The sequence below is a fragment of the Lutjanus erythropterus genome, chromosome 12 (assembly GCF_056507025.1).
Source record: "Lutjanus erythropterus isolate fLutEry1 chromosome 12, fLutEry1.hap2, whole genome shotgun sequence".
In the NCBI taxonomy this organism is placed as follows: domain Eukaryota; kingdom Metazoa; phylum Chordata; class Actinopteri; order Lutjaniformes; family Lutjanidae; genus Lutjanus; species Lutjanus erythropterus.
Genome location: NC_139328.1, coordinates 10,197,816 through 10,224,963, shown reverse-complemented (window position 1 = coordinate 10,224,963; position 27,148 = coordinate 10,197,816). Strand labels below are relative to the sequence as shown.

The window sequence follows — 27,148 nt, the reverse complement described above, 5'->3', positions numbered from 1 at the left end:
GCACTACCAGTGGATGAATAGTCTCCGGGGTATACTCCCCCTAAAGCGATCACACCCCTTCCGCTCTCACAAGAGCAAAAAAAAAAAAAAAAAATCTGTAGAGAGTCTTCTATATGAAAACATAAAGGCTTTTGTAACACTTTCCAATGAGAAGTGACGGATCAAAGAAGAGATATATGTCAACGGAGAATGGTCGCCAAAGCGATAATGACGACACTCCCAGTCTGGAGAGGAGCCAGACAGGAAACCAATCATGACCTTTCTTCTCTAAAACATCCTGCCAATCTTAAAGCAAGCTGGAGCCAAAGCTGCTGGACCGTAGCAGTCATGCGGTGAAAAGAACGGTCTCTCCCTGTCACTTGTCGTTTTATATTTTATGAGGAGATAGATCTTCAGTGAGGGCTCCTTATAACATAAATGAAGAGTCTTCATAGCAAAAAGGATTACTGCACAAGAGGGGAAGAACATCCACATAATGCATTTCCTCTGTGCACCTTTAACACGTTGCTGGTCTTTCTGAGCCTGCATTGTGTTGTGAGGGTTCAGGGTTGATGAGGTTTTTGTTGTATGTGAGGGTTTCCCCACCTCTAGGTAATCCTCTTGTTAAGCAGCCCTGCTGGCCCAGGGATGGAGGAATGCAGTGAATAATTCAGCCACGGGAAACTAAAAATACCACCTTCTCCGTTTGTACCCAATGAATAATTCTCTATATGAGATGCCTCCAGCTCAGAGACTGTCCGAAGGAAGACACAGAAGGCGAGCAGAGGGGAGCGAGAGGTGCAGCCGGTTGAATTTTGAGCATTTTGAGTTAAAAAAATGGAGACAGAGAGAGCAAAAGACAAAGATCAAGTGATTAGGAGAGATAGAAATGGATGTAGCAGATTTGGTATTCAGGTCTTGCTCTGAACTATCGATCGGTCGGCTGGATTATTAGAATAATAGATTACCCCCACCCTTGAACCACACCACCCTCTGACCTGCAGCATTCCTCAGCAGCAGCGGCAGATGGAATACAGCAATTTATTTTCAGGGGGAGGTTCAGTGGAACCGATGGGATTGAAGAGCATGATGCTGCCTGCATACTAGGTGCGACCTGAGCCCAGAGTGCGTTTCAATCCCATTTTTTTTATTATTCCTGTGCTGAATGACAACAAGCACTGAGACAAGGACACAACTAAACAGCAAATATTTAAGGATACATCAATTATTTTGACTTCAAAGCATGAATCCATGTATGTAGTACTTTATGAACACACACAAATGAGTCAACAGTATTTGATGCATGAACAATACGTTAATTAAAGCAACAACTGCAGTATTTCTGAATTATTATTGATGTTCATGCCTTCTCCATACGTAAATCTGCACTTAAAGGGACAGGAAAACAAGGCTGGCCAGTCACAGCAGTAAACATCCAAGTGTTGTAATCATGATATTTATAGATAGCGAGCTTGCAACCGGGAGGTCACCAGTTCAATCGCCCGACCAGCAGGATAAATCTGGTGGGGAAAGTGAAAGAGCAGCACTTGCGCTTCCCTCATTGGCGCCACTGAGGTGCCCTTGAGGATGGCCCCTTAACCCGAACTGCTCTAGTGAAACTGGTTGTGCATGTGCAGCTTCAAGGTGTGAATGTGTAACTGTGTGCATGCAATCGGGGCGTTCCTGAAGAAGAGAGCATTACTCTGAAACTCACCTGAATAAATTAAGGTTAAAGAAAGATTAACTAAGCATCACTTCTTCATGATTTCATCATAAGTGTGGACCTTCAGATAAAGTCAGCAATTCTGTTTATTTAAGCATTACGTATTTGGAAAAAAATGCAGATTAAATCATAACTTTGGACTCCATTTCAATTATCATTTATCTAGCTAGGTGAAAAAGTCTGTATGCATGCATAAGCAACAAATGCAATTAATTATATGTTATTTGTTTGTGTGAAAGACAGAGCAGGTCACCACTTTTATTTATTGAAGGGCCACAAACATGATGAAGTAATGAAGAGGTAATGCTTAGTTTATCATGGCTACAACACTTTGAATTCAGCAAAATACATGAGCACTGCTGTGACTGGTCAGATTTCGATCGCTACAGACTGTGGTGGTGCAACATGGGTGCATCAGAAGCTTGTCCGCAATGCATCCTGGTAGACGTAGGCGCTGATGCACAGCTCTGCGAGCAGGAGAACTCAGTTATCTTGTACACCCTACATTTACCATCATCATAGTCTGGACATCCACATGAAAAGTGATGAATTTTCCCCCTCATGGCAGACTTATCTATGACAAAGAACATCATTAATAACTCAGAAATCATGATGATTGAAATACCTTAGTTGTTGCTTTAATTAATGTATTGCTCTTGCATTAACTCATGCATAAGGTACTACATATTCAGTCCTGTACTTTCCTGATAATTCATGAAGTACTACATTAATGGATTCATGCGTTTTCATGCATGAAGTCATGTATGAATTAATGATTCATGTACCCTTACCATAAGGTGTTACCAATAGTTTTAGCAGTAGAAATGCATAAAAATAAATGCAATTCTGCTGATTAGGCTTTTGTATACTTAGACTGTAAGTTGACTGTAAATTGTGAGAGGTAATAGAATAGACTGGATTGTTATAATGCAGTACATATTAGTCTTTCAGCATGGCTGGCAGAGCTACGCTTAACTAACTGCAAGGGCTGTGAAACACCATTCAATTAATTAACACCCATGTTCAAATTTGAGCAGTTATTAATTTGATTGGCATCAGTTGATCGCCTGCAGTAATTACCTGCATACAGTGACGCTCTAGAAAGATATTGCTGGTTATGAGACACCTGCGGTATCAGGCTTTCACTCTCCATCGGCCTCCCGGTTGATTGAAGGGAAGAAGCAAGACTTTTTTTATATATATATCAGCTCAAGTCAAATGTCAAGTTCTTTCTAAGCTCTGGCATGGAGGCGGACTGTCACCAAAACTGAATTAAAGACATTATTAAACACTAAGGCTGAGTTGCAACAACATGGATTAATTTTTAACCTCAATTAAATAATGGAATATGTTACACCAAAGTTTTAAATTAGCTAAAAATTCACAAAGATTAAAGTTAAGCCTCTCTTTAAACCTCAGTCTAGTTTTACTCTACACTTACAGTAAATTTAATTCTGTTGCACCAAAACCTTAAACTCCATTTTAAACTGTGATCCAGTTTTAACTTACATTTTTCTTTGTTGGTGCAACCCATTGTATAAGAGCACACCTGAACTCTATACTGTATTCTAGCTCTCCCATATTTGGATTTGCATTTCCCTCTGGATTTGGAGACATGCCCTTGGCATTTGAAGATTGGCTCAGTGTTTCTCTAAACCTTTCCTGCAGGGTTTATTTCCTCCTGAGCCACTATCCCTCACATCAAACGCACTTCCTTTAGCCTACCTGCAGGATTTGCTTGTAGCCGATTACTGCTCCACTGGAAGACTCGCCGTTTCAAGGATTTTGCTTTATTGGCTTGTTTGAAGCCATTTTGTCTGTCCCTTTGACGATAGAAGATCCCTGGAAATCTCTTAGCCCTGTCCCTGCACCAAGCCCAGCCACTCTCTTCCCTCGGTGAGAGATAGGATTGAGGTTATTAAGGAAGAGGAATCGCCTCCGGAATAGTCATCAGGTGCTCTAACAGCAGTCAGTGCCGCTGTAATTGTGGAGTCCATCAACTGCTGGAGCGGCAAATAGAAAAGCTGGACATTTAGAAGGTAGCCGAATGACAGCTCACGTCAGTTGTTTAATATTTTGGCAGGTAAATGAGACCAGGGACGGCCAAAAGTAATTACAGCAAAATAGCACACTTGGACGCCATATTTTGTGGTTCTTTTCCTCCCACTTTTGAAGCCAAGCTTTGTAAATAGTCTTTTTGAGGGCCCTATTGCAAGAGGCTTCTCAGAAAAAAAAAAAGATAGAATATGTTTTGATAGGTGGAGGTGCTCTGGGGTGGAACACTCCTGGGTTTTGTGATACGTGACAGAACTGTGGACGCTGCCTCTGAGAGACACCGCCAGTCATCAGAGCGACAAAGGCAGCAGCCATGAAAGGCAAATGGAAAGAGGAGAGAGGGAGCAGACAGAGGGGAAGGAGAGAGTTATGACAGAGAAGTGATGAAAAAAGAGATTGAGAGACAAAATTCAAGGTGCTAATGGACTCACCTCCCCTGCCTCTATACCCCGAAACAGCTGGAACTCAAGGGTATACGTTAACTGCAGGAGTGGCCGGTGTGTATCAACCGTACCAGTGGCCTGAGGGCAGAGTTAAACCATTGGCAGGCGAAAGCTGCACGTCGATAGTTATTGAGTGAAATTGAATCTGCTCGGAGGACAGACCCGTGTTGGCATGTCTCCACTCGCCCCTGCCAGCTTTATCTGATAGTCCCTATCGCCACTTGCAGAACAATCATCCCAACAATATAGGGAGCGCGCAGTACGTAAAGTGTGTCCTCTCACACCCTCACAGATCCAAAGTCACAGTTCAGTCCTCGGATTCAATAGAACTTACCCACAGAGATAACGGCGATTCATTTGTAGAAGCACTCGAATAAAATTAGACTTGTTGTTTGCAGAAATTACGAAGCCTCTTAGATGACTGGCTGAACATCTTTGAGACCAAAAAAAAAAAAATGTCTGGTTGCTTCTGACACACTAGTTCTTTCATATGACATGGATGAATGAAAAATTCTCAGATTAAGTAATTCAATTAGTTTTTCATCTTTCATCTGCATGGTTATTAGGCATTAAAGGCCCTGAAAACTAATTTTCTTAATCAGCTTATTACTATGATTGATGAGGTCCAACATGAACAAACAAGTCTCTGCCAAAGTTAAAACAGTTTTTGGTAATTCACATGACAGATTTGGCAAAACTTTATTTGAAGGTGTATGCATTTGTCTCTATGAATGTTGTCATTAAGTGTAGTTTGGTCAGTTATGTCATTTTTAATGCAATGGTGATGATGTTTGAGATGTCTTTGTTATGACAACTTAATCAAGACAATATAATCTGTCAGTGTCTTTTTATGAAAACTTTAGTTGAAGTCAAAGGGAACATTATAAAAGCATTTGACTGTGGAATAACACTTAATAACATATTTATGACAAGTCCAAAATGTATTGCTGTAATTGAAATCAGTGAAAATATTCAGTTATAATGGTCTCATGACAACCATTATCAAAATCAACCACATATGACAGTATTGTAACATTAACACATAAGACTACTATGGTATGTTTATGACTGGTTAAGTTGTCATAACAAAGACATCTCAAACAATGTAAACTTTGCATTAAAAATTACATAGTCATGGTTATGATAGTGTCATGACAGTCTTATGAACACCCCTTCATATCTTCGTGTCTGTTTTATCAGTGATGATGTCACTATTTTAAAGTGGGACGGAGTTGGATGGTAAAAGATGATGTCACAAATCCATGCACCAATCAGCACAGAGCAGATTAGCATTTATTGGTGTCAAACTCTTAATAAGTAATACCTTAAAGTGTTTTTTTCACCTTAAGTCATGAATATTTAATGTTACAGTGAAATAGTTCAGATTTGAAACAACATTTTCAGGGGCATAAGCACATTTGAGATCATCTGTTGCACAACTGAAACAAGTTTCTTTTGGTATTGCTGCTCACTAACGCCAATTACATCTTTGCAAACCAGAGCTGTTGCACACAAAAAGTCATATAAATGTAAATTAATGTGAAATTACTGTCATTTCACAAAATCTGCATCATTCTGTGCTTCCTAAGTCTGTCATTTTATCAATTTACCAAATAACAAATGATGAAATATGTCCTCTGATTGGATGAGGACATTTTTATTCTGCTATCTGTTGATACAAAACGACGACGCTCTGCCGTCTTCATTGTATCGTTTCAGTTACCTGTCACCAGACAGTTTTCGATTTCCGCTTTAATGTTAATGCTCCACTGTCACGCTGGCGTGCGTCAGCGTTCCTGTTGTCCATGTCCTGTGCCGTTCACTTTACTGCTGACAGATAGCCAAAGAACAGAGATCAGAGGCTGTCGTGTCTACAAGAGTTAAGTGAAAACTCAATTGTCCTATTCTGTCCTTTCTGTCTGATGTCTCTCTTTTGTCTCTGCCTCTTTGTATCTGTCTGTCTGACCCTCTCTCACTCTGTCCGTTCTGCAGCCCTGTTTAATCTTATTCCTGTGGGTCTGAGAGTGGTGGCCATCCAGGGAGTGAAGAGTGGCTTCTACATTGCCATGAATGGCGAGGGCATGCTCTACAGCTCGGTAAGATGCGACCCCTTGCACCAGTTGTGCACGTGTGTGTGTATGTGTATGTGTTGCCAGTGTGTGTATTTGTTCATTAACACATGTTGTGTTTTGTTCGGTTTGTTGTCTCTTTTAATATCCCACTGCAGCAAAGACTCAGCCCTTCCAAACCCTTTCATCTCTGCTCTATTCGAGAGCTCTTCAGATGTGCCTTTGTGTTGCTGTGCAGCACTTATTCCCCCCCTTTGTTGTTGAAGCAGCACCGTGCATGTTTTACATTTAATTTGACATCAAGTTCAGTGCTCAGCCCTTTTTTAAAATTGCTTCTTCTTCTTTTACGGGCTACTAACAGAGGCTCGTTATGTGGCGGCTATAAACAGAAAATCCACTGAATATCATTGTCTTTTGATGTGGATAATGTTGCTTTGTTCAACTTTCATGCTGATTTCTATTCAGGATTCCTGCTGTCATGAAATATACTACACTGCAAAAACATCAATTTTATTTTAATGCAATCGGAGCTGTTATAAATCTTTTTCTTTTTTCAGGAATTTGGGCAAACTGTAATCTTTCACATTAGCCAAATATACAGCATAGGGCGGAGACAGTATGGATTTTTTTCTTAACGTAGTGACAAAGCAACATATTTACTCCCTTAATAGTTCCTTTATATTGGACTTTACTTAATCATACTTTTATAAGCCTATCATTAGATCTTTTAAGGAATAGGGCAATGCATATGTGTCTAGGGCGTGCAAGTGAGTGAGTACTTCAACTGAGCAGTAACCTATCAGTCTGGCGTTAAATGTACAGTACAGATTACAGTGTGTCAGTTAATAAGCACTATAGCTTCTCAAGACCAAAAACAAAAAAAAACCCAAAAGCTGGCAACTGCTGGATAAGTGAAGGGGATTAGCCCTGAAGCAAGCCGAGCTGGAAAGGTTAAGGTATGTTAAGGTAATGCAAAGTTAGTCTGGGCTTGAACTGCAGAGTCTTTACTGGAGAGGTGGAAAGATATGATAATGATAAATCCAACACCCAGTGTCTTCCATACTTATATCTGCATTTTTCTCTGTCTTGAAAACAGTTGTTGTTGTCAGCATGCTGTTAGCCTCGGTTTGAGTGTGATGACCAATCAGAAGCTGTGCTCCTGACCTGTATGTGACAGTGTTGATCCATAATAAGAATGACCCTTCACAATAAAATTTGTGGTGATGACAGTAATGAGATTACTCACATGACCGCAGTATTGTGGTAACGTGGTTATCGTCACAGCCGTAGCACTGAATGATTCTAAAAATCCTGCGCTCGCCTTGAAAAATTATCTCACCTCATTAGCAGAGCTACACCCTCTGATGTTTAAAGAAATCCTCTCTAGGGTCAGTGGAGGAGTACATATTGTGAAGATGGATATTTTATTTGCAGTGTAAAGATATGAGAGGCAGATAGACTTCCATTTTATTGCAAAAACATCCATTTTATTTTACTGCAGTCTGAGCTGTGATAAATCTTGTATAATTTTTTTTTCTCAGTAATTTTGACAAACTGTATTTTCTCACATTAGATAAATGCACTACATAGGGCTGTGACAGTGTGGATTTTTGCTTTACCGTTGTGACAAAGCAACATATTTACTGTGGCTGCCTTAATAATTATGTTTAATTGGACTTAATTGAAGCGTAGTGTCATAAACGTAGCATAGCTCCTTTAAGGGATAAAGCAGTGCATAAGTGATGTAATGTAATCCAGCCTTGAGCTGCAGTGTCTTTTATGGAAACATGGTAAAATATACTAATGATAAATCCAACACCCAATGTGACACCCAGTGAAAACATTTGGTATGTTGTTAGCCTTGGTGCTGATCCATAGATGTGTTAATTAAAATGACCCTTCAAAATAAAATTTGCAGTAATGCTGTAATCTAGTACTAGTACTGCATGATTATAAAAGTCCTGCACTCGCCTTGACAAACGTTAAATTATTTCACCGCATTAGCAGAGACACTCCTTCGGGTTTTGAAATAACATCCTTAGTGAGACTCAGTGGGGGAGTAAATATTGTGAAGACGGATATTTTATTTGCAGTGTAAAGATATGAGAAGCATATAGGCTGGTGTGGGCAGCAGATGCTCCGGCGGGGGCGGACACAGTCACAGATGTCAGTTTGGAGAAAGCATTAAGTCGTAGCTGTTGCATTGAGGATGAAGACATGCTTCTGGAGCACGTTTGTGGAAATGAGTTGCAGTGGGAGAGAGTGTGTGAGAGAGAAATGGGGTGGGGGCACAGGCAGAGATGTAGAGACAGGAAGATATCCCTAGTTGGTGCGGTTATATAACCTCCAGTCTCATGCTTCCTAATCCAGTTGAAGATAGTTTTGCAGAAGAAAGACGGAGGATGGGAGGGCTGTGTTTGCAACAAACCTCTGCTGGGGGACTTTGCAATAGCCAGACAGCGATGATCAATGACTGGCAAGAGCTGGAATTCACAAACTGCCCATCGAACTTTTCTCTTTCTCAAAATACTCATAAAATCCTTGAAGGACACAGTGAAACGAGGAGTCTGTCACATTGCAACTTACATTTATTGATAAGGGAGTCGCTTTACTGCGAGAGAGAGACAGAAGAACATTTTGAAATAGACCTGATAAATGGTGTACATGCTGCATTTAAGAAAATGTGCAAAGTCGAGTTAATTCAGTGCCATTGTTTCAGAAAAAACAAGCATTCTCGCTCAGTACAACTTGAGCACAACTCGGTGCCTCGGCAGATGTATGAGCACTCACAAGTTCAGAGAAGGACGTAGAATAAATGCGCAGGCTGTTATGACTCACCCAGGTACGGATTCATTCACAACTAAAGGCTCATAAACAAGCGCACAATTCACAGCCTTACTATGAGGCTTATAATAACCCTCCACCCACCTTTCTATGTCTAATTAAAGCTTAATTGTGCCCAGGCAGCAATCTTTTAATTTATTGAATTGAATCCAAGTTGGGGGACGCTGTATGACCCCCTACACACATACCCATCCATGAAATCATCATTGATGTCATGATTATTCTTAATTACAAGTGATTCAGTGCATCGGTGTCAAACGGCAGCTTTCAGTCCCGACAAACATGACTCTCAGTGTATCATTCTAATCATCTTTTTTATGGGCGGAGGAACACATTTTTTGACCTTTCTATCACATGGAGCGGGGGGTGTTTGTCAGAAGGCGAGGCGTTTTTCTGCAGTAACGTTTGAAAGGCCATTTTTAATTGCAGCCACAAAGCAAATGCAGTCTCTGGACATATGGAGGAGGTCCGGTTTCTCTCAGATGTGAAGCATGGGAAATTAACATGCATTGGTAAGCAGAATGTGTGTGGCAGGCTGGATCACAGGGAGGCTTATAAGCCTTGGAGAGCCACAGAGTGCTCATAAAGAGGCTAAATTAACATGCAAACCACTGGAGGAAAGCACATATATAGGCTCTATTTCTCTTGCTAATTACCATTATTTAACTTTTTTCCAATAATGTACCCCCTTTTAAATATTTTTTTCAGCCAAGTAGCCCCCAACCAGCTTAAAAAAAAACACTGCACACAAGCCAAATTCCCAGAGGCCTTAAGAAGCTGCAAACAGAACGTTTGGTATTTTTGCTTGACAGTAGAGCTGATTTCTCGATTATTCGATTAGTTGATCAAAAGACAACTAGTATTATACAATTTTGATAACTGCTTAATAGTTTCAGTCATTTTTCAAGCACAAAATATCAAACACTTGCTGATTTACTGCTCCAGCTTGGATTTGTTGTGTTTCATCCATCAGTGTCAGCTTGTTGTGCTAATCCCATTGAAACATATGCTTCCTGATACTGACAGTATTTTGTTGGCTGTCTTTTCACTTAATTTTTCATTTCTTCCTCCGTGTTTTCAGCTGTATTACTCCTATGTTCCAACCACAAAGTCCATTTTCTTGAGTTTCATGCAAAACCAAAACTGGCTTCCAGCTTGAACATAATTGCATTTTTCGCTTTCGTCTTCTGTGAGGTTCTGCAGCAGCTGACAGTTTTGCACAGTTAACGATTGAATTGAAAATAGGAATATTGAATATAAAATGGTTCGAGCTTACATTTACATTTACCATTTTTTAAAACTGATTATTGTATGATTACAAACCCCGATTCCAAAATAATCGAGGATAACTCATGATGCTGACAGGTACTTACAAGTTTTGGAGCAATATATGATGCCATCCACACAACGTCTTTTTCAGGGACGTCCCTGCTTATTTCAAAAAGACGATGCCAAGACACATTCTGCACATGTCACAACACTGTGGCTTCATAGTAAAAGAGTCCATGTACTAGACTGACCTGCTTACAGTTCAATCCTGTCTCCCACTGAAAATCTGTGGTGCATTACGGAGCAAAAAAAAAATACAAGAACACAACATCACAACTTTTTTAGAATTCTGGTTTGTATTTTAGGAATTGCCTGATATTTTTTAAATAAGCATTTAAAAAAATCTCAAGTACCCCCTGCAGTACTACAAAGCACCCCTAAGAGTACAAGATCTGCATTTGTGAAGCGCTGATTTACCAGTTAAATTCACCAGATTATAAAGTGATAGACGTTGTGAGAACTTCTTTAGTGTTTCAAGAGGATTGTAAGAGGGAACATTTCAAGTCTTTATTCACACTTTTATGAGAGCTCCCGCGGTGCAATCACAGCCATAAAATAAGTCCTTCACTTTCATTTCTCATACTTACTCGCATTTACTTTTATTATTATTTGTCTGGGTCTTTATCTTTTTCCCCACCTCCCTCCTCTCTTATTCACTCTTGCTATCCCATCCCTCTTCTTCAAGGTCTCCATTGCTCTCTTTTTGCCTCTACAAACTATAAAGTTTCTCACTGCTTGTTTTGTTGTCTTGTTTAGTCTTCCTAACATCTGAGAGCAGAGATGAACAGCTCTCTCCCTCACCCCCCTCCCATGGGAGATAATTACTGAGGGATATCCTCCTACGTCTCTAACGCTCCCTTGTTTTTTTTTTATTTATTTTTTTCCCCTCTTTTCCTCTCCCTGCTTCTTTGCACTTGTCTTGTTAGTGAGTGAATGCGACAAGCTTTATCTTCTTTGAGATGATTGGGAGAAGTTGTACTGCAACAGAACTTTGAGAAGCTTTTCTCTTTGGTCGTTCATCCAGGTGTCGGGTAGCCATTTTTTCAGTGGTCAGTTTACTCTTACTGTTGATCAATTAAGTGGAGCTGATGTAGCCACGGGTGAGCAGGGTGATAATGCTTGTGTGGAGTGTTTAGCAATGAAGTGCGTGGGGGCTGAGCATCTACAATGAAGAGCTCCCTTCCATTATTTATAACACTTCTCAATATGACCTAGTTTACTGCACAGCAGTAACCACTGTTCTCTCTCTCTCTGCCTCTCCTCATCTCTATCTATCTATCTATCTATCTATCTATCTATCTATCTATCTATCTATCTATCTATCTATCTATCTATCTATCTATCTATCCATCCATCCATCCATCCATCCATCCATCCATCCATCTGAACTGTTCCTGCTCTTTCTTTCAGTCGGCTTCTAATTTTACTGCTTCTTATTTATGTCACAGGAAAAAAAATAATGTGTCGCAGTAAAACCTTCAGTGAAGGCCCTGAGGGAGAGAGAGTTGGTGTGGAAGGTCAGCGAGAGCCTCAGATTTTGTTCTGGTGACAAATGACAAAAGGGCTTTTTTGTGAGCAGTCTCTCTGCCCACCCACTCCCTCCCTCCCATGTCTTGATCTTTCTCCGCCTTTAGAGCAAAAATGGTTACAAGGAGTTGCCGCTGTTGTTGAGTTGAATTGAAAACTTGAGTGAAGTCTGAGTGTGTTTGGGTGCATTACGACTGTGATTAATCTGTAGAATATTTTTTTCAGTTTATTACTTTATTGGTTAGCATATAAAAAGTCAGACAATGATAAAAAGCTTAAGTTGACATCTGCAGATTATATTTAAAGCCTCAAATCGACAACATCTGATTTGAGGTGTTCTGTACATAATAATATCTACAAGTATTAGAAAAGTACTGTCATCTATAGATGTACTTCCACAACATAGTATGGCTCAACTTGACTTTAATGTACTTGGTTTCAGTACTTCATCTTTGTTTTTCTACTGCAGATAGTACTCTTTTAATGTAAGCATAGCTGACCATCATAGCAATGCTATTCCAGCAGTTGGGAAACAACAGATGGTTTGGTCTCGAGAAGCTGCAGCATTTACTTACTGATAAACTGTAACCTAAACTGTACATTTACTGCCAGACTGACAACTTCACTGCTCACCATCACTGTCTGTAGCTCGCAGTCTCCCTCTGTCTCCCTCAAAACATGGGATGGTTGAAGGGATGGTTTGTGAAACAAGGGCAGAATTTGGCAGAACAAGGAAATTGCTGGACTGCCACTCCCTCGATCTGCAACAAGTAGCATCGGTTTGGATGTGATCTAACATTTTAAAACATCAAAGTCACACAACAACCGTACAATGTAAAATTACTGTTTTTGTCAAAGAAGTCTGGTGGTTTTGAAGAGAGTAAAATGGTAGTTTCCCCCATCAGAAAGGACTGTCTGACAGTAAAAAGGGATGAAAATAATCTTCCTGATAGATGATGTACAACTTATCCATTATCACAATTGCTGGTCATTCAGACATGTCAATCAGCTAATTGAGTATTTGACTGTTTAAGCCCTAACCTACATGCACATTAACGGTGTCAACAGCTAATGACAGTGCTGTCTGGAGGTAAAAAAAAGGAAAAGTAAAGAGGATCAGGAAATGAGTTGTATGGCTAATAAGGGTTTTTCTCCAGGACAATTGGAGCCATTAGTATGTGTTTGTGATTCGATTTTAGCCATTAACCGTCAATGTCCTCTCTGGGGGAAGTTAAGGAAGGACACAACAGAACCTTGTTTGAAAGTGATTGACTTTCAGAGTGAGACAGAGAAAAAGACAAACAGCACAGGGGGAGGAGAGAGATGGAACAAGTGAGAAAGAGAATTTTTCAGTTTAAGTAATGTCTAGACAATCCCCGACCTGAATCTCTCCCAGAATAATAATGAGCTCCCCGGGAGTTCCATGGCAGGCCTGGGATTCTCACCGAGGCCAAATCTCTCAGATACACCAGTGGCTCAGGCCCATATTTAAATGGAGGTCCCCCCCGCCATATCCTCCACATCTTTATCCGAAAGTCAAAGGACGCCTGTCGGCAGCAGCAGGGCTCCTCAATGCAGAGCCGGATAACTGGAGCCGGTATCTGATTTGGATTCAGGAGGTGTTCAACCCAGTTCTGTTGGCAACCCAGTTTCATATCCATTACATCTGGCTCTCTTACTTTATGTTTCATTGTATATTTCCTACCCCTGCACCCCCACCTCACCCCAGTAGGGTGTCCTGTACTCTATGTCTGTTAATTCCAGCTGGGTGCTTTTGTTGCATGTCATACCCCTCTTTCTTCCTGCGTTCCACAGTTTGCCTTCAGTATTTCTCAACAAAATGCATGCTGTCTGTTGCTGAGGCCTAATCATTTACATAATTTACATTGATGTTTACATTGGCTGTCATAAGTCTTGTTTATGAGCATTCGTTGGTGTTGTTTGTTAGGGCATTAACACCACAACTGTTCATCACTGGCACAACATGAGGCTGTCATATAACCCACGCTTGGATAGACATGGCCATTAGTTGAAGTAACTGCCAGTTACCATCACATCGGCTGCAGGTCTAACCTGAATGTGATGTTAAGGGAAAATTCACCACTTTTCATGTGGATGCCCAATCAGTTTTAGTCAGTAGTCAGTTGAATTCCTAATTGCACGCTTTGTTAACCAAGAAAGCTGAGTTCTCCTGCTCGCGGGGCCGTGCTGGCTTTGCTTACATGTACCAGGATGCATTGCATGCAAGCTTCTGACACCTACGGTCCATGTTGCCATGTATCACTGCCATAGCCTATAGCTATTACTTTGACTAGGTGACAGAAAACTTGTACCAACACAGACGCGGATCGATTCTTTGAAATGGGCCTTTATTGCTCGGGCAGATCTTGTTTCTTTGATGCATCCTCACATTAGTCAGGCTGGCATGAAAACAAATGAAAAATATAAAATAATGGTCAGCGCTGACATAACATATTGTGAAAAAAGGCTATAAGTCCTTGAATGTACTTTGAAAGTAACCATCTTCTTTAGCTTCAGATGTCAACAGAACCTGAATGACGGAAAATACAGTTCATCGATTAACTTTGCTTCTCTTAGTTCCAGAGAAGAAACTTGCAACATGAAGAATGACTTAATGCATATGTGGCTACAACATTTTTAGTCATCTATGTTCATTTTTTTACTGAGGGAATTATAACATCACTCATGAATTAACTGTCAGTGTATCATGACCACAGACTTGCTCAATGTTGGTCATGTGAGGAGGAGCCAAATCACATTCCCTCAGCACAAGAAATTTAATTGTCCATCTTAAGAACCCCCCATCCTGATCATTATGATGAATTAGTGAAGAACAAAGAGGGAAAAAAATTTGCAGCAGTAGTTTTGTTATTTTGCTGGGCGAATGTGTGCAATTTGAAAGGAATTATATTTTGTGTGAATCTGCCTCTGGCCATTATGATAAGAGTTGGCATAATAATGCACTGTATGTTAATTCCACTACAGGAGAGACTTGATGTTCTTTGTAATTAGGAGGAAAAAAATATGTGCATATATCAGCATCAGACAAAATAAGTTTGGAAATAGTGGATATTGATAAAAATCCAATTTTGTGCATCCCCAGAATTTCTGCGACAGCACATGCAATAGTCTGTAGTTCTTCCATAACACAAACTAAATCACTTTGACTTCACTGGATGCAGGAAGAACAACAGATTTTGCAGCAGGATAACTGAACTTTCTCTGTCAGTATAGCACATACTGAGGAATTTATTGCTTCAACTGACTGCATTTACCATGAACACATAAAAAAAATAGTGATTTTTCTCTTTAAGATGTCCCTAAAAGTGTTTGTTAGTTTTCTGTGCATCTTGTTTCACCTGTTCATCTTATCTTCTTGTGTTCACTGCAAATTAACATTCCTGTCCTGTGCAGTCAACACATCTGTGTTGCATCATCTGCATGCTCGTGTGTGTGCATGTAGAGCAGGAGATGCAAACAAAGTAGGGATCAGCTCATCGAATAATTTCCCCATTTTTACCACGTTTAAGACCTGTCCCTGTAGAATCACATCCGTCTGTTTTAGCCTTGAATAATACATATGGAATCATTGATTGATCTCTATCATTGATTGATCTCTAATGCCCATCTTGTTATTTATTGCAGCTATAGACTGATCTGCGTTCTTTTGACTTAGCTGGTGATGCAGAATCTTCCCAGTCTTTTATTCATGTCTTATGTCTTGATTTATTTATGAGGTTCTCGGCATATTTTGTGGATGAGGGATTAAATTTAGTTTCAAGAGCTAATCATTGCTTAAATAGATGAGGCGATGGAAAATGAACATCTGTCTGTTTGAAACTAGCCAAAGCTGTTGTAAATTCAGCTGATAGCCTTTGCAAAAATCGATGTAAAATGTTGTGTGCTTACGCTGCTAAAACATTTATATTCTGTTCCCAGTTTCATGGTGTTTGTTCAGTGGGTCTCAGGTGGACCTCTGTGTTTATTTATCTTCAGCTCCCTACTGAGACCCCTAATGGTGGAGAGTGAGCAGTCTCACGTGCCCGGTTTCACTAACAAGTCCTTCTCCTTTCTCCTTCAGATCACCACTGAATATAAATAGGCGCCCTTGTGATCAGTTTACTATCACTAAGCACAGGCCTGAAATGTGGCACGTCTTTTTTTAATTTTCCTCGTTTTGCGGCACTAACAACTTTGGCTGATTATGCATTCCTGGCGGAGGAAGCGACAGGGCAAACCTGTTGGCGTGCATTTTAATATAATGACAGCATGTGTGCTACACTGGGTTTGTGCGCCGTTTGTGTGTATTTCTGTGCTTTCTCTTCCCCCGTGCGGTTCTGTGGTTCACGCGTGTCCATTAAGGAGATCTCATTAATCACGCGAGACTCCGACCCCGTCTCTCCACCTCATATTCCCACTCAGTCATCCACAAACAAGGTACTCTGTCAAAGACTTCAAAGTCACTTACATTCCACCCCTATCATTCCCAAGCCGCAGTCATGGTGCTTCGGCACCGCTCCGAGCCCTCGCACAGACAGTAACAGAGTGGCGTCCTTGTGCACATATTTGGAGGTGTGTCAGCAAAGCAAAGGGGCTGAATGTGAAGGGTAGGATGGTACGCTCTTAGAAATAAAGGTGCTAACTAGAACCATAAAGGTTTCTTTGGCTTGTTCCCATGGGAGAACCCCTTTCGATTCCTGGTAGAACCTTTTATAAAGCGTCCACTTGGAATCCTGTCAGAGAGTTCTACCTAGAATTCAACATAAAGGGTTATATCTAGAACCAGGTGTCACCCAATGGAAGGCTCTACAGAGAACCCCTCTATGGTGTAATGGTCCCACCCAGAACCCTCTCTGGGGCTTTCTATCAAGAGCTGTTCTACCTTCAAATGTTGCTAACAAGAACCCATCTGAGGCGTTCTCCCAAGAACATTTTTACATTCCAAGGGTTTTATCTAGCACACACATGGGGGGTTCTACCAGGAACCCTTTTTTCATATTCCAAGGATTTTATCCAGACCCCACTCATAGGGTTCTACCAAGAAACCTTTTATATTCCAAGGGATTTATCTCGAACACACTTGGTGAGTTCTATCAAACCTTTTTTTTTTTCCAGGGGTTTTATCTAGATCCCAGACTTTTTTTTTATCAAGAACAGATTCTGGGAGTTCTACTTGAAAACATTTTTATATTCCAAGGATTTTAACTAGAACACACTCAGAGGATTCTACTGGGAACCTTTTTATATTCTAAGGATATTATCTAGAACCACACAGGGGTTTCTGTTGAGAACTTTTTCATATTCCAAGGGTTTTTGTGTAACACATTTATTGGGTTCTACTGAGAATTGTTATATATTACCGTACAAAGAACCCTTGACAACATTTCTTCCAGAATGTTAATTTTTTTGGATAAAGAAGGGTTGTTGCTGCAACCCTTAGTCTTAAGCAGAACCTTTGGTAAACCCTTGTTTTGTTTGTTCCAAAAAAGGGTACTTCAGAAGCAAATGGTTCTGGGCAGAACCTCAGCCCTTCAGGAAGAACCCATATGGAACCCTTATTTCTAAGAGTGTAGAGCACACGTGTTTGTGTGGGTGTGTGTGTTTGTTCGTTCAGCCTGATTTGTGCTCCAAACGGATGAAGAAGGGACGAAGCCTGCTGGTTTGTAATGTATCACTGTCTGCCCCCCCACACACTCAAACACATATGTTCTCACGCAGACTCACACGCGGGCAGACAGGCGCGGCGTGACCCTCGGTGCCCCAGCAGAGAGAGAGATGTCTGCTGTTTGACAGTGTGTCAGCAGGCCCAGATAAACTCAGTCGCCAGCTCTCCACAGAGCTTGTCCTCCCTCCTGCCGACCAGCGAGACGTTTACACACTGCCGACCATGTGACCTCACCTTGCCCGAGTCCTTTGCACAGCCTGCTACGCGCTGCTGTGTCTTAAAATGGGCGGTCACAAACACTGTGGCTTAATTTGCTGAACTGTGGCGTGCCGTGCCAGCACAGACACACATTCTCTTTAAACGGCATTGATTTCATTTGGGATTAGGAGTTTAGAGCTGCGCTAATCAAAATTTATACATGAAGAATGGCTCAAATGACTGTGTGTTATTGAGATTTATCACCCAACTCTGCATTTCCTCTCAGCTATACTGAGATTTTTAGCATATTTCAACTCATTGTTTTGGTTTTAGGGACTACAACTATGAATCTCACGGCTCTTTTTCTACCTAGTAGGGTCCCTCTGCAGACCAGAGAGTTTGAATGGATGTGGTAGCTGTCAATCTTTTTTTTTTTTTTTAATTTGGCCCATCAGAAACTTACAGTCCTCTGTCAATCAAAGAGAAGAGCCAAGAAGAGGGTGGGGACTATTTGCATATTCATGAAACCTTAAATACTAGATGGAGGTGATGAAGGTGTAGAGCTGTATGTAAGCCAAGGTGTTTGAACTTACTTTGCAAAAACAAAACAAAACAAAAAAGTCAGACACAATTTATCACTTCTTGCAGAGAATTTTAAATTGTTAAAGACATGTCTGGAGGTTGACTTTAATAAAGTGGCATATTACTGGGCGTAGAGCAAAAATAAGACCAGCATCTACCCTGCTAATGTCTCTTTTAGTTTATTACCTTCCCCTTCTCCTAGGAGAAAGCTGATTATTTTAATGTAAATATGATTGACAACTGGCTTGAGCGGATTATGATTGTTTTTGATTGACAGAGGATTCTAAGCCTCTGATCGGCCAAATTTAAAAGAAAAATGATTGACAGCTGTGATGCCCCTTCCAAATTTTCCATTAGCTGAGTTGTTTCCAGTCACAGTAGGCAGATGTTTTTCAGCAAAAAGCTCTGATAAAACAACTTAACAGTACCTGGCCTGCACCAGAGAGCTGTGAGACGAAGGTAGCGACTTGCTTTTGGACATTTTGGAGCATTTTACAGCTAAAAAAGAGAGCAAAAAGGAACAAGAGCTAGAATGAAAGTGATTGTGTGACTAATCTTTGTCAGGTGGCTGGAGACGAGACTCTAAATGAAGGCTAATGTTGCTGCATGTCTGCCGGATGTGTAAATAAGCTGGTTGTAAGAGGTTTGCCATGACAACTGTATAAGGTGGCAATTTGTCAAAGTTTTGTTTACTGCATAATGTGGTCCCGCAGACATATTTTAATCGTCATTTCACCTGAATTGCAAAACCACATAGAGCCTCACTCACTGGCGGTGCTATCTAACCACGTAGATAGATGAGGTTTAATTTGCCCCAGGTTTACTGGTAGATATTATTATCTGAGCTCTCTCCCTCCAACCAAACACAGTGAAGATGTCTGAGGTGCATAAAGCATTGCAAAATAGCATTTTGTATTCAAACGTAATGTTTTGGATCCACAGACCTCTCTGTCAACAGTTTTCAGAATCAGAATCTGGGTTTGTTCCTGAGTATGTTTTTACATGCAAGGAGTTTGCTGCAGTATATTGGTGCATAGCAATAAACATAGAATGAGAAAATATAAATAAATATGAAACCAAGTACAGCAAGTCAAGCAGCATAAATAAAAAATAGAAAAACTGATCTTAACATATGAAAAATTATTAGAAATAATTTGTACAGTATGACCATTATTTTTTTCTGGTAAGACATGTAATGAGGAGTTTTAATGTAATTTTTCATTATTTTTTTCATTTGTCACAAATAAAATTAGTTTCACCTCCTTTGTATTAGAGGGTAAGCACAAAAATCAGAGACTGATATGTCAAAACCAGGGTAAATAAAGTTAAAAATAAAATTATTGGCATAGGGAGATCGTAAACAGGTAACTGAGATATGGGGTTTTTTTCTTTTGCAATTTGTGTGGTCCGACCCCCCCTTTATCTTTTACTCTTTTCAAGGCTCCCTAACTCTCCCGCACACACACACACACACGCACACACACAAACACGTAAACAGTCACCTCCAGCAGGAAGCAGAATTGGGCTGTCAGTCAAGTGGACAACCTTAAAAGGGCACAGAACCCTGCAGGAGATATTAATGAATGAAATACAGCACCGACACCCAAACACACACACACACACACAAACTGAGACGGCACAACATCCACCAAGCCAGCTGTTCCACATCACCCGCGTCTATTTTTGACACACACGACTTCCCCGCCCTTCAAACTGACTGGCGTTAGTTTTTAATTTAGAGCCTCTTGCGGTCAGGAAGCGTTCAGACGAGGAGGAGAGCGCAGATGAGGGGCAAGGGTGATGAGTTTTGGCATCCAGCTTGTCAGCGCACGTTAATCAGCTCACCTGCTTTGTTAAGTATAGATTTTATTTTTCAAGCAGCAAAGACACATTTTCCTGCCTATTTAAAGGTCACTGCCACCATTATCTTCATTAGGATGGATGCATTAACCAAATTTTTGCTGTGGGTGAGGCTCTCAAGAGCATTGTTTTCGGTCATGGCAATAATCTGGCACTGCACTCAGTCCCGACCATGTATCCAATATCTGGTTCTCTCCATTTTTTCCTGTCATTCCTCCACTCCACTCCACCTCCTGTGTGTCCCCTTGACTTTCTCCTTGACTCGCTGCTTTGATAATGAAGCAGAGAGATAAAAATCTTCCATTGTTCACCAATATTGTAATAAGGCTATCATTCTCATTACTTGGATTCCAAGTGTGTGTGTGTGTGTGTGTGTGTGTGTGTGTGTGTGTGTGTCTGTGAGTGTGTGAGTGTGTGTGAATACAGTATGTTTACTGACCTTGGCAATGTACACATGCTAGTGATGAGAGCCAATATTGGCAGAGTGAAACAGACACAGCTTTCTCTCTTTTTTTCTCCCAAATGAGACTTCATTAAAATCATCCGTCTGTTTTCTTGCTGGTTATTTCTGCAAGTGCCTTTGATATTTATGTGGATACAGAAATTGATTTTGTGTGTTTACATGTGTTGAGTCATATGTACTGCATGTGTTGCTTAATATGTGAGCCCACATGTACTTGTACTCACATGTACTAAGCACTGGTGGCCAGAAAGGTTGCAGTTCTGGTCGCGGTTTGGGAAGGTTTAGGCACCAAAACTTTTTTGGTTGACACAGCTTCCTAATATACAGCAAACAAGAAAACTTGAGATGGAGATGGAGGACATAAAATTATCCAGAGATTGCCTACTACGAGAGATGTCGCAGCAGTGCTGTTTGTGATTTCTCCTTCTGCAGATGAATGAGTTAAGTCTTAAGTTAAGTCTTTAGTCTTACTTAAGGTCTTAAGTTATTTACTCAACTAACGACATAATTTTCTTAAATCAGTCTTGTGTCTATATAGTTGGAGGACTGTTAACTTAATTGTAAGTCCCAACAGCTCTCCATTTCCTTTCCAATATTCCCATAAAGAAAAGCTGCTGCGGATCATATAAAATATGCAGTTTCCCAAACTTGTTAATTAGTCTCTCGTCGTCCATGTTGACCGCTTTGATGAGGGGAAACCAAAATGGAAAGGATATCAGCATCTTTTGCCCTAGTAAAGCAGGTTTCAATGTGAAGCAAAGGCACAGAAGCAAAAAACTCTCTTGCTCATTTGCATTGCTTCCGGTTAGGAAGCTGTGTTAGGCACCAAAGTTATTTGGTTAGGTTTAGGAAAGGTTCATGTTTTAGGTTAAAATAAATGTGCTACATTAGGTACATCATGTGATGTAAGTGAACTAATTCGCAAGCTGAAAGTCACTTAATGCAAAGTATATGATGCATGTAACATCATGGGTGAAAGTCCTGTGTTTGTTTGACCCATCCATGCCCCCACACCTCATCCATTTTCAGGCTTTCTCAATCTTAATACTATATTGGAGGCCCGGAGCATCTCATACAGCCACTAAAGGGTACCTTTTGCATCTGTACGAGTCACAGAGGGTCATGACAAAAAGTCTGTATTGACAGCTTGGGAATAAGTATGAGCTCTATGTCCTTCACTCCCTCTTTTTGCAGGAGATGTTCACGCCGGAGTGCAAGTTCAAGGAGTCTGTTTTCGAGAACTACTATGTGATCTACTCGTCCACTGTGTACCGGCAGCAGGAGTCGGGCCGGGCCTGGTTCCTCGGCCTCACCAAGGAGGGACAAGTCATGAAGGGCAACCGGGTCAAGAAGACTAAACCCTCGTCACACTTTGTGCCCAGGCCCATCGAAGGTAGGCGAAAACTGTTTCTGGAACAGCTTTAAACTGATCTGTTAAATGCAGTGGTTTGATAATAAAGATGAATATTATGTAATATTAATGTAACAACCAGGTTATAAATGGTGGTTACATCTGGGTAATATTAAACTGAAATTTATGTAACAGGGTAATTAGGGGCTAAAAAAAAGGGTAATAGTGGGGAAACACATTTAAAGATTGCAGTGAGGCATATTTTGGTAACAATGTGGCATCCTGCTAAGAATAAAATTGTTATATCAGTGCAATATTTGGATTTTAAAGTGGCAAAATGGTGCCATTGATGGGATAATAAACTGATCATAATAATGTAGTAATACAGGTTGATGTTTTTACAGTATTATAGAGTACTGTTCAGTGTATTACCTTTAAAGAAGGAAATCTAAACTGGTGATTATCTCAATATGATGCTGAAATTCATCCTTATGTTCCAAATAACCCCTTTTGTTTCAAGGTAATATTGCACAAATTATATGTTTAATACTGTGTCTTAATACTCTTGAATACGTGTGGTAGTTCCTGTGTAATAACCCTGAATCAAGGCGGCAAAATGCTGAACTATCTGTTGTCCTTATTTTTAATACCAAGCTATTACCTGGTTATTACTTTAGTATGGCATGGTATTACTTCATTATTACCTCTGTTATCAATTATCAATCTCTTATCCCACTGTCATTACCATTTTATTACTGAGCTGTAATGCAAAGCACTACTGAAATGGGGTACACCATACTGATAATAAAGACATTTAGTTACAATCTTTACAACACAATTAACATTTTGGCATGTGCACTCTGGGGCACAAGATATTTAAGATTTAATTAATCTGAATTATATTCTCAGCCCTTGTTAATCAAGCCTATTAGTCCTTGTATTTGAAATGTTTCATTTTGGCAGCCAAGTGTCTAGTTTCAGATATCACAGTATCCCACTAGGGGAGTTTTCTAAACAAATTATCTCGCAGTGACACTACTGTGCGTTTGCTGTGATGGATTAACTATCTGAGGCAAGTTATAATGTCTCTGAAAGTTCCATTATGGAAATTAGTGGAACAGTGGTTGGTCTGAAGAAAAGTTTAAGCAATTTATGGTAGAGCTGGAGAGGGTTGAAAGTAATTTAAAGTATACACATTTGCAGTTAATAGGCTAGAAAACGTCTGGCATTGTCTTTTAAATTCATAGGTTTAATATGTATAGATACAATACAGGACTTGTTATGGGAATAGTTTAGGAAATACGCTTATTCTCTTTCTTGCTGACAGTTAGATGCTGATACCACTTATACTAAATATGAATGTACAAGCAGCAGCTGGTTAGCTTAGCATTAGCATAATGGCAGCAAACATGGAGAAACAAAACGCCTGGCTCTGTCCAAAGATATAAATCAGCTCACTAACTCGTCATATCTGATTTCTTTGATCCATGCCAAAGCTGAAGTTGTGGTTTTTATCTCCACTCTTTACACTTCTTCTTCTTCTTCTTTTTTTTTTTTTTTACAAGATATAATGAGTTAATTAATAAAATTTAGGGTACATTCAGACATTATCAGGCGTTGCAGTGAAAATACCTGTCATCTCATTCATTTGAATGTAGATCATCTGTTTAGGCTGTGACGGTGGGGGCATAGAAAAGTGGCAGAAAAGTTGAAACAGAGTCAACTTTTGGAGAGATATCATGCTGCGGTGGCCAATCATGCAAGCCAGCAATCACACTCCCTCTATAGTCAGCCTGAAATATCACCATACCTGGCACTTCTCACTAGGGGTTTCACAGAATTGTCGCCTCTCAAAACCACTAGTCGACACCGTGCATTGTAGACTAATCGTTAATTTGTGGTCAGCCACGATAAATAAAAAGAATTTTAGGTATTTAGGGAACGTAAGAACCCTGCAACCCCATCAAGGAAGCAATTGCGTTGTTGCCGCAGTCAAACAATAGGCTCGATCAAAATGAACTGCGCCTCGCCTGGAGAAAAGATGAGATCAGACGGCTGCAGCGGGAGGTGGTGATAAAAAGCTGCAGTCAAGTCAGACAGTTACCAGCCTTCAGAGAATATACAGGACGTGACAGAAATCCTGTTAGATCAATTTATAGGCTACCTGTAGTTCACACATCACATTCAGATAACCATAGCTGAAGAAGTAAAGCATGTATTGTTGATGGCTGATGAAGTTGAAGCAGAGAGAACATTCATTGCACACCATAAGTTTTATATCTAGCATTAAATATTACAATTACACAAAAAATTACAATTTTCTAAAATGTGTGGTGTTGTCAACAGCCAATCACAGCCAGTCAGCTCATCAATCAGGTGACAGCCAGTCGAGGTTATCACTGCCCATGTTTTCAGAGTAAGTTGGGATCAAGTCAGACAGAAATTTAACCAGTACGCATTGTGGAGGCCTGGCTCATCACAAATGAGCCTAGTATCTGCAGCTCAAACTTGCTGGAGGTTTAGTCTAATAAGGTCGTGGCTCTTTTGAGCCTCTCAGAGCCAACCGAGGACTGTTTCACCTACCCCCAGGCTGGTCCTACTTACATTAGTTAACCCTTTACTGATTGTATTTGAGATCTTTTGATTTTCTTTATGATATATTTCAGTAAAATGCAGCAGTCATGAAAGCCCTTACTATCTATGCAGAGTTCATAGACCAAATAATGTTACTCTCCTAGCTACATACATGTAGCTTCGATGTCTGCATGTGTCTTGAAGTATCGTGATGCCAAGAAGCCTCCTTTAGTTCATGTCCATTTGTTTGAGAGAGAAACAGACTGCAGCTGTGGGTGAGTCAGTGAGAGACTGAATGAGCAGAGTGAGCAGTGGTGGCAAGAAAACCTGTAAATCATAAAAATAAAATGTTAGTTCTTGACTGTTACAGCAGTCAAGTTCCAAACACCCACTGCCCACACCACTGTAATGCCTGATTGTGTATGAATACAGCCTTAGGGGTGCTGGTATGTAGAATTTGTCACCTTTGTCAACACCAGAGTCAAATAGGAGAAAGGGGTTCCCATGCACCTCAAAGGAATTTTTTTGTAACTTGTTTTTTTAGGGTGTTGTGTCTAGTTGAGAATTTGTGATGTTGCCAAGGCTAATTTTCATAACTTATTCCATATTCTTAGACTTTCAATCCATATTCCTTATTGATATCCATGTAATAACATTGCAAATGATATGAGAGAATAAAGTAGTTCAATTTGCCTAAAGCAGGAAACTACTGCAAAAAATAGCAAAAGTTACATTATTATGAGCCTAAAATTATTTATTTAGTTATTTTTCTATTTTTCGTCAATAAAGAGTGGTTGCACAACTTATGAAAAAGTTATGAAAGTTGCCATTTTTCACCCTTCATGTTGACATAAATTCAAAATGTGTGCAATACAAACCCCATGGGACTTTAGTTGACCTTAACAACAATAAATATTCTCAAGTAGACATCATTAGGGTGCTTAAAGACCAGGTTACAAAAAAAAAGGGACCGATTTCCCCTACTAGACTAGCAAGCTTGCCAAATGTTTCCAGTCTTATTACTAAGCTAAGATAACTGGCTGTAGCTGTAGCTTCATATTTATCATATGTGTATTAGAGTGGTACCAATCCTCCCATCTAACTCTTGAATCCAAACAGTTTTTAAAAGTGTATTGTTTTGTTGTTTTATCATGTACCAGACTCAAGAAAAACAGCCGACACCAGTTCAGTGTAAGCATTTCTTAAGCTGTTGTGGGTACAGGTTTATTTTTGAATGTAATGTTTGTAGTGAGAGCGGCGTTAGATATGATCATGAAAACTTGTCAAGCAACGTGATAAAAAAAGAAAAGTGCTGACATTGCCCTAATTCCCCGTCTTATCCCTCCCAGTCTGGTATAATTGTCCCTCCAGCCTCACACCTGACCTTGTCTCTGTCTTCACATCCATCTCTTCAATCTGCTCTCCATTGTCCCCTCTCTCTGAGCCCCTCCCCTCTTTGTCCTCTCCTCTTCTTTCCCTCCGTCTCCTTTTGCCTCTCTTCTCTCCATCTCCACTCCAGTTTGTATGTACAGGGAGCCGTCACTGCATGAGATAGAGGACAAGCACCGCTCCAGGAAGAGCTCAGGGACTCCCACCATGAACGGAGGGAAAGCTGTCAATCAGGACTCCACATAGCAGCGGGGGGAGGGGCTTCCAGCAGGGGGGGGAGTGGCCTCATCCTGACTCAGGGGGAGGGGCCCTAAGGAAAACTCACCGCCCCCCAAAACACGCACCACCATCCCCTCTGATAAAGAAAACGAGAGGGCGTTGCGACGATGAGGAGGAGCTATTACTGTACACCCAAGACAACAAAAACAAAACTGAACTCTTGCCTGTGAAAACCTTTTAGATGAATTAATATGAAACCAGAGGATATATATATATATATATATATATATGAAAAAAAAAAAACATTTTCAATCAGGACTTGACCAACATTTTATGCAAAAAAAGAGAAAAAGCTGTGATAAATAAACAAAGGAATGGTGGTCTCTCTTCACACAAATACAAATATCTATCATTTCCAATTTATGCTGTGAAAAACAAGCTTTAATACATGTTCAATTTTCATACATTGGTTTCTTTTCTAAATGCTATTGCACTCCCATATGCTTTATTGTGTTATTGTTGTCAGTAATAACTATAACATCATCATCATTACTAATCTGTTGTTATCATCCCACTTACTCTCATGATTATCTGGCTTTTTATTTGTTTTTGAGACTAAAGGATGTGGTTTTTTTTTTTCAATTAATCTTATGTTTTTTCTCTCATAGTTTGATCTTGACTGCACTGTCACACTACCTGCTTTGGTGTGAGGGTAAGACTGAATGTATTTGATAGTTCTCTGTGTTGGACTCCAATGGAAACAGAGTGCTTATAGGGAGGGATGTAACTTACTCAGGTGTGTACTGTAAGTGTAACTAACGTGACTAATAGGACAGATAGGGCTGTTTCAAATGCTC

At 40.2% G+C, this 27,148-nt stretch overlaps 1 protein-coding gene across 3 annotated transcripts in view; it reads left to right on the top strand.

Annotated features, from left to right (window-relative positions):
* The window catches only part of fgf12a (fibroblast growth factor 12a), a 49,162-nt gene extending 22,587 nt beyond the window's left edge, over nt 1-26,575 (top strand). For all 3 annotated transcript variants that reach the window (XM_084732813.1, XM_084732811.1, XM_084732810.1), the window contains 3 exons: nt 6,193-6,296; nt 21,953-22,151; nt 26,203-26,575. In XM_084732813.1, the coding sequence (XP_084588939.1) occupies nt 6,193-6,296; nt 21,953-22,151; nt 26,203-26,318 (419 nt within the window). In that variant the 3' untranslated portion in view covers nt 26,319-26,575. The remainder of the gene's footprint in view (nt 1-6,192; nt 6,297-21,952; nt 22,152-26,202) is intronic.
* The last annotated feature ends 573 nt before the right edge of the window (nt 26,576-27,148 follow it).